The 8678-nt window shown below is 44.2% G+C and overlaps 1 protein-coding gene across 1 annotated transcript in view; it reads left to right on the top strand.

Moving 5' to 3' along the window:
• Positions 1-5949: 5949 nt before the first annotated feature.
• KLF13 (KLF transcription factor 13) overlaps positions 5950-8678 on the top strand; it is a 44324-nt gene continuing 41595 nt past the window's right edge. The window contains exon 1 of the mRNA XM_065411823.1: positions 5950-7020. Coding sequence (XP_065267895.1) covers positions 6477-7020 — 544 coding nt within the window. The 5' untranslated portion in view covers positions 5950-6476. The remainder of the gene's footprint in view (positions 7021-8678) is intronic.

Raw genomic sequence — 8678 nt, 5'->3', positions numbered from 1 at the left:
CAGAGCAGCCGCGGGAGGGGAAGTGCCCGGCCGGCATTTTTCCCGGACATGTTCGGCTTTTTGGCAATTCCCCCCAGACGGGGGTTTGATTGCCGAAAAGCCGGACATGTCCGGGAAAAACCGGACGTATGGTAACCCTAGCTTCACAGCAAAATAGGATGTTTGAGTGGTATGGACGTGGAGTTGTAGCTGGATTCTTGTGTAGCAAAAACAGCAACAAAGTAAAATAATTGACTTATTTTGTGTGATCAGAAGACAAAGGAGAAGTCATCACTGCAGAAATGGTTGCAAACCTTACTCACGTGAGTAGCTCTGTTAGCAGCAACAGGACTGCTTCCCTGAGAAAGAGCTACAGGATTGGGCCCTATGCTCACACTCCCTTTTCCATGGGTGTCCAGTGACTGAAAACAGCAGCACTGGTGTGGTGCTGCAGCGGGTGGTGTGGACCATGGAGAGCCCATGGCACTCAGAGGCCCCTTGCAGGGCATGGAGCTATGCTTTGCAGGTCAGAAATAGCCTGAGGCAAGCACTGGAGAACACAAGTATTGCATAGAAATAGAGGCCTGTGAATGCAGGTATCTCACACACACACACACACGTTTGTATTTACCTTTTTCATTTATTTGTCAGGAAACCATTTAGGGGGCCAAAATAAAATGAGATCTGCTCTTTTTATGTGATAGCCACCTCCAGGCACTGAAACAAGAAGAGACCACATCAGCCATTTTCTTTCAAGCCCATGAAGATCTTCCGGAGGCACTCGAGAAAAGCACATAAAAACAAATGCAAATAGTACCCCTAGAACCCAGACACAGCCCTCCAAAAATCAAAACAGAAATATTTGCTCCAACGTACACCCACGACAAACACCTCTGCTGGTGTAAATCTGCATAACTCCACTGAAGTCCATGGAGCTATGTGATTGACACCAGTTGAGGATCTGGCCTACTGAGTCTTTGGCTATATCTACCTTTGGAGCTCCGGGTGCCATTCACAGCTTGCATAGACATATGAGTTCTCATGGAGCTAACGCTAAAACGGTAGTGTAGCTGTGGTAGCAAGGGCAGCAGCAGCATGGGCTAGCCGCCTCAAGTACAAACCCACCTAAAGCCCGTGGGTATGTACTTGGGGTGGCTAATTTGGGCTGCTGCTTGCCAATGCCCATCCCATACTATTTTTTAGGGCTTGTCTACATGGCTGGTTAGTATGCAGCAAGGTGGGGTGGCAATGTACGGCGTACGAGCGTGCTGTGCATTAAAAGTTCCATAGCACACCATACATCAAAGCACACTATGGAACTTTTAGTGTGCAGTTGCAGAGTCCACACAGTCAGTCAGTGTGCAGCAGGCTAGTTCACTGTGCATTCACACCCTGGCTTGCAGCCCACGAACTAGCCCTTTATTTTAAAATCACCATAATGCATTGTAGATAAAAGGGAAGCCTAAGCTATGTATTATGAATAGAAGGACCCATACATACAAATAAACTAAAAAAATTAGGCCAATTTACTTCTTTGAGTAGATAGAAAAACATCAACAGAACATAGAAAGGAGCTGTCACTTCAGTATATGGCCTAAATTCCTCTAAACTAAGAGCATTGCAAAACCATAGCCCAATAGCATGAGAAAATTAAAAAGGGGAAGTAGGATTAATTTCAGTAAAACATTTTTGGTATCTCAATTTCATGATTCAGCCTGTCTGATGAAAATACAAGTAAACACTTGCAATATGCTTAATACAGGCCAACTTTGGATCTAGTGCAGCCCTGCAAAAATTCTACTTGCCCACTTGTGCAGGGTGAATAATTTTTTCATGAGAACAAAAAAAATCATCATCTATCATCACAACAAAGGATAGTTGAGTAGATTTTGTGTCTAGTCTGGTAAATTTTCATGATGGTTTTGAGACTGGTTTAATGAGGGAAAGATGAGTGGTATGAAGACAGCCCAACACCACTAAGATATCATTTTGCATAGAGTCTGATTGTTACTGCTATTGCTTACAGAGGTAAATAGTTAAGGTTTGCTATTTCATACTGATTTGCTACAGAATCTTCCATTAAACAGTTGGAAGTTTATGTCTGGATGATAAACATGCTGTATTATAGTCTGCTGTTCTACACATTAAAAAAAAAAGGAAGACAGTGCTCCTTTCATGAGAATAGTGTAACAAAAATGTCTTGAGGTCTCGGATTCCTAAGCAGATGTTGGCAAAGCCCCCAATGTCTTCATTTTACAGTCAGGTGGTAACGACAGAGTAAAGCACCACTGTCATGCCAACTTTCTTCTTCACCCCCTCCCCACCCCTGCAAGTATACACCTGGCTCAGCCATGTGATAAAAGCACATAGCAGAGCATGGCATAGAACCTGCTGGTATCTTCTTAGGAGAGCCTGCTAAATGGCCCTTCTCACATCTTCCAGGGACATCTCCATGTTCCTCTCCTGGGAGGCCTACCTTCGGAGAGTGAAGTCTCCTTCATTTCCTCTTTGGGAACTCTAGGGGCAGCCAGCCTCAGGGAGAATAAGAGTTATGTTATTGCTTTTGCGTTACCAACCAGGAAGGAAGAAAGGATGGATGCTAAACTCAGAAGTCCTGCTAAGCCTATGAGGTTCCCCCCCCCCCATGTCAATACAAATTGTCTAAGTCTTCTAGGGTTTGTAGGCAAACCCCTCAGCCTAAATGGAAATCCCTGTTTGATTGGCTACCTTTATTCCCCCTACTTCCTGGGCCAAAGAAGCCAATCAGAGCTGCTCCATATGCTGACGGGCAGCTTGTGCCCCCATGGAAACATAGGATCTCCAGCACTAAAGCTGAGCTGGATGGGAAACAAACTCCATGCCAGCTGAGCTCTGCAGCTCCTACTGCTGACCCCACCCCCAGCGTGCAGTAAGGCTGAAGTTGCTCCCACTGTTGGCCCCCACTGCCAAGGCTGGAGGGTGAGAGGATGAAGAATCTGGGTGGTGGGTCTCTTTCCACTCCAGCAGCTGGTCTTTTTGTGGGAGGAGAGGGAGAGCAAGGAGCAGAGGCCAGCAGGAGAGGCAGAGCTGTGACTTGGCAAAGAACAAAGGCAACAGAGACAGAATTAACAAAAAGGTAGGGGAATCAAATGTGTGTGGGGCATTTGTTTTATCTCTGGGGAGGTGGCAGAATCAAGTATTGGTTGTATGTCTGGGAGGGCAGAATCCAAAGTCTGGGTGTGGAGTGGGGCAGAATTAAATGTGTTGGGTGTTTTTAATAAATGCAGAATCAATTTGTTGGAAGGCATGTTATCCTGGCTGTGCTTGGAGTGGGCAGTGGAACAAATTGGACTGTGCTGGGGTGGGCTTGTTGTGGAGTTTACAATTAAGTAGACTGTTTCCAATTTTATGCACATTTATACAAATGAAAGTTCTATTTGTTGTTGGACAATGTTACTGTGTGCTCTGAGAGAATTAGTACCCAAACTCACCCCCTACCTAGGGTTTGTTGGTAACTCAAAGCAGCAACAGAACATGAATCTCAGCCTAAGCTTTCTCCATGAGTTCGGCTGCCCCATGATATTCCCTGCAGTAGGACAGTGTTAGGATAAAAGGTGCTAATGTCATGTACATCAGGGGCCATTAAAATATAAGCACCCAGGGTGAAACTCTCCAGAAAAATAATTAAAGATGCCATGCATTAACCACACCCAGAGAGTCATTAAGGGCTATTCGTGTGAGTCTGTCAGGGCCATTACACCCTTCTGTGCTTCATTTGTGTTACAAAGCAGCTGCACACAAGGAGGATTAACAGCCAGGACATTGACCAAGAGAGACAAAGGCCATGCAATCTGGAATGTCTTGGACAAGGGCTTTCCAGGTATAAAGTGCAGGGGCTGAGAGGGGAGAAAGGGGACACAATGTTCTTAAACATTTGGATCTGTCTGAGGACTTGTCTACATGGGGAGATTTATTTGCACAACAATATTGGTATATGTTAGCTTCCAGAGTGACAAATTCAATTGGAAAAAAGCACTCCAATTCTGGAATAGGAGTGCCCACAGGGGGAGTTACACTGGTATACACAGAGTGATATAATTATACTATTATAGTTATGCCGTGTGAGGCCCTGGAGAGAGAGAGGACCAAGGCATCTACTTCTTGGGATAGCATTGTGTGGCGTTACCTGCGGTTTCTCCAAACCGGAGCTGAGTGTGTGCCATTTGTTACCACCCCATTCCCGGAAACAGGACTTGTGTACATTGTGTAAATATGACTGTCTCATCGGATTTCTGCCACAAAGAGGATACTGGTCTTCGAGTAGGACTGGTCAGAAACTTTCCATCAGAACCGTTTTTCACTTGAAAAGTGAGGTTTTTGAAGAAACAAAATTATTTATGAAAAGTGTCTGCTTTCTGCAGAAAATTTCAACGTACCCGCGAAACCCCAAACTTTCAATTTGGAAATGGTGAAACACTTTGTTTAGACATGTTCGATCAAAACAAAACATTGATATTCCTGAATCAAAATGTTTTGGCCCAACTTGACATTTAACCACATCTTGCTGAGCCACTAAGCTATCTCATGCTTCTGCATTCTGGTCTGTGGACCGAGCTCTCTGGCTTGATTACATCTGCCACAAGATTCCCTGGGGGGCAGTGAGAGGGGAGACCTGGTTGATTATGGGAGATCTAGTCCAGCCAGAGAGACCATCCCTTAGGGGAGAGTAGAGCACGAGGCACCCGAATTGCAACTCCCACAATGTGCTATGGCTATGTTTAAGGTTGAACTACTCAAACAAATGTTTTGGTTTGACAAGCCGAAATATTTTAGTTCAGGTTAAACCAACTGAAAATAACATCTTATTTCTATTTTCTCTGACAGAAACTGTTTTTTTTTTTTTTGGCCAAATTTTTTTGATGAAAAGTCAAAATTTTCCACAGAAATATCCCATCCCAACCTAACTTTTCTGACAAGGTTAATTGGCAAGACCTTGAAGTCTGCTTCCTCCCAGAAAAGGGGTGACAAAAGGCTCATAAGTGTGAGAGACAGGTCTTTCACAAGCACTGGACTACTAGCCCATGAACACACTAACAAGAAATAAGAATGACCACAAAACTAAGAATTAAATTCAAACTGACTTTTATGTTTTCCCTCAATAACTTCTTCACCCAAACACATCATACCCGCTTATTCATTCACTCACACTAACATAAGAAAAACAAATACCCTATAAACTATTCAGGCTATTTCTCCTGGTTGGGAATAAAAAAAAAAAAAAAGTTATTGCCATTTTTATTTTTAAATAGCCAGAAAAGGTGCTATTGTTTATAGGGCCTATGCAGGTGGTGTTTTAAACAGTGTTTCTTTGTACTTAGTTAAACCTGGTTTTTGACAGCATAAAACCATCTAGTCCCAAAGAGGAACTCCAGTTTTTTAGCCATACCTTGAGACTCTGTAAAGCTTTCCATTTTCCTATGCTAGTTGTCTCATTCACATTTAGAAAGTTGTTTAATTCCTGCCTTTTAGAAATCAATGCCTATTAAATTGCCTCAACTAGTAAAAGGTTAAATACACGATGCCCTGAAGTTGTTAAGGAACTACAGAAGGAATAACATTAGAAAACAATGACGTGGTTAATCATTGCACAATCCTGAAAACTAAAGTTCATGGAGCGTGAGAGAGAGAGAGTGCGTATGTTCAGTTCACCAGCCTATTCCTTTTCTGTATCATAGAAAAACACACCCAGAATCAATGAGCTTGTTTCTGCAAGGAAGATTTCACAGAAATGAGCCAAAGATTATCTTGAATTTCTGCCTCCTGCTGAGTCATAAAGTAAGAAGAATTTAATTGGCTACTTGAAATTTGCAAATGTGGAGGTTTCCGCATAGACACTTTGATTGGCCTATGCAACACCTTCCCCGAACCAATCACACTCTTTGTTTCATTTGCCTGCTTTTATTCCCTTGCTGACTTCAAGCTCACAGCCACATCTCTGTTTGTACGGTGCTGTTTTCTCTCTCTCTCAGTGCAGCAGCAGCAGCAGCAGCTGAAGTCTATGTTCATTGCTAACCTGATCAACCCAGGATGTGGCTCTCTGTGACATCACACCCAGATGTTTTTCCAGGCCACGCCCCCACGGGGCTCTGAAACACTCAGAGGAGCAATAACGGAGAAAGCTTATTCTACTGTCACAATGCAATGGACGGGTTAGAGAAACTGCATTTTTGTCATTTCATTGCACTCTAGAAGATCAACGTTAATTCCCACTTAAAGCAACAAGCTGCCAGAGTTATGATTTTTTCTTTCATTGGACTTTAAATGCCTTTTCTCTTTAGTGACAAGCTGGGTGCAATCTTCACAAACAGAGTGCATTTAGGATAGCTGCTCAGTCAGCCCTGGCTTCTACAAAGGGATCCTAAGAAATAGGAGGGGAAAAGTCTGCTTGGTTTTGTGTTTTTTTTTTTTTTTTAAAAGGGAAAACGTGCAATTTTTTTTTTTAAACACACCTATGAAAAATGGCAACAGCAGCATACGTGGATCATTTTGCAGCCGAGTGCCTTGTTTCTATGTCCAATCGTGCTATTATCCACAGTCCCAAAGGGGACGCAGATCCCCGACCTGATGCAGCAGTACCTCCTCCTCTATCAAATGGAGAAAATAAGCGGGAAGTAAGAGAGACCGGGAAAGACAATGGATCGTCGCTGTTTGTGGTGGCCAGGATTTTAGCAGATCTTAACCAGCATGTCCCAAATTCTGCCACCGTTCGGATGGAAAAAACAGAGAGCATCGATAACAGGGAAAAACTAAGTCCTTCTTTTCCTCCTCAGGAGTTTGGGGAGGAAAGTGTCTCCCCAGCCGGCAAGCGTGGAGAAGGAAAAGCAGCCACACCTACTAGCCTGGCTGCAGTAAGCGAGCCAAGCCCCAAACAAAGGAGCAGACGGGGAAGAAACCGGGCTGACCCCGAGTCACCCCAGAAAAAGCACAAATGCCACTACGTGGGGTGCGAAAAAGTTTATGGCAAATCTTCCCATCTCAAAGCTCATCTAAGGACCCACACAGGTTAGTTACTAGCTGGCCAAAGATTTATTCATTACAATTTGTCATAAATTAATAAATAGACCCCTCCCCCAACTTGCATTTGGCCAACATTATGATTTCATCTTTCAGAACTCAAGCCCACAATAAAACTTTGGGGAATAATAATTCTAGTTGTCATCCATGTGAAGCTAACTTTATTATTTTCATTGCTTTAGTCGTACGTATGAAGTGTTAGAGGTGTAAGTAGACGGTTCCACAGAGCTGTAATTCTCAGCTGCTAGCCCCCCTCATGTAATTCCTCTTATCCCACCCACTGCTTCTTATGTCTGCATCCCCTCTTGCCTACAGCTCCCTACCCTCTGCTTCTGGCACTACCTTGAAATCAGCAGCCCATCACGTCCTATGCAAGCTCCAACACCCACATCCATGAATTTAAAATTAAACATTTTAGTGACACCTGAGTCAGTGTGTTTCTTTCTATGCAGTAGACACTTGAGTGGCCCAGAAGAGAATGGGGAGAGGTTGAGAGAGAGACCCATGGAGGTATTTCCTGTGTTCCCCCTCCCCGATACACTTGTAAGAACAATCTCCAAGGGGCTGTGGTGGCAGCTGGCCACATCCTCAGGTACAAACATCCATTTGAATGCAAACCACCAGCTGAGTTTGACCAGTGTTCGAGACTCTCTTAAGTTGTTTTCTGTGAACTTTCATACAAGCACTTCTTTTGGCTAGCAAGAATGTACACAGAAAAAGTAAAAATATTGTGAGTACTCACATGAAAACGGCCACACAGAGTTGTGTGCTGGAAGTGTTAACATGGCCATCTTGAAACTTAGCCAAACCCCACTCCTGGAGAGAGAGAAGGGTTAGGCCAGCCGTTAGGGAGCACCGCAAGCTTTAGGTGGCCAATGCTCGCTCGCAGCCATAGTCGTAGCGAGCACCTTGAGAACCACACACAGACTAGAGCTTGCTTGCATGGGCCGTTCTCTGAAGAACTTCAAACAACGAACACATTTGTAACAATTCAAGTATGGCCACAGATAAATAGCATAAGGAAAAATAAAAACTAAATACTTGGAACAAATTACCAGCCATAATTAGTTTTAGCTTTGATGCAGATGACATCCCACAGGCCCCCCCCCTACCCCCCCAATGTGGCACATGGGATGAGAGCCCTTCTGGTTTTAGGCTTTGAGTTCGGTGTTGGGGAAGCGGACAGGGTAATATGGAGTGTTAAGTTGTGTGTGGGTGGTGACATATTCCCTGTGCCACATGGCCAGAGGCATGCTGAATCCTTGGTACCGTAGCCAGCTTGCCTTGCACTGTGTCTTGCCCAGCTTTTGTTTCCTCTGACTGATGCAAAGGGTTTTGCTGCTTGATTTTTGGGGAAAGTCTATTAACATTGCCCCCTTATGCTTCATCTTTGCTTTCCTTTTAAATGCAAGATAAAGTTGCAAGATTCCTGAGCTCTCAAACTAACTAGAAACCCAGAGAGGGAGAAGGGAAACTCCTCTCTCTTATGAAGAGAACAAGGCTTAGCCATGGCTGCCCTCTGGGGAGGAGGGGGTGGAGCACGTCATTCAGGGGCGGGCTGGTGAGCTGGAGTCATTCGGGGACGCTGGCTTTGCTCCAGCTCTTTCTCTTTTTTTTAAATCTTCCTTTCCTGTAAGTTTACCAGC

The sequence above is a fragment of the Emys orbicularis genome, chromosome 10 (assembly GCF_028017835.1).
Source record: "Emys orbicularis isolate rEmyOrb1 chromosome 10, rEmyOrb1.hap1, whole genome shotgun sequence".
Classification (NCBI taxonomy): Eukaryota; Metazoa; Chordata; order Testudines; family Emydidae; genus Emys; species Emys orbicularis.
This window is presented reverse-complemented; position numbering and strand designations above follow the sequence as displayed.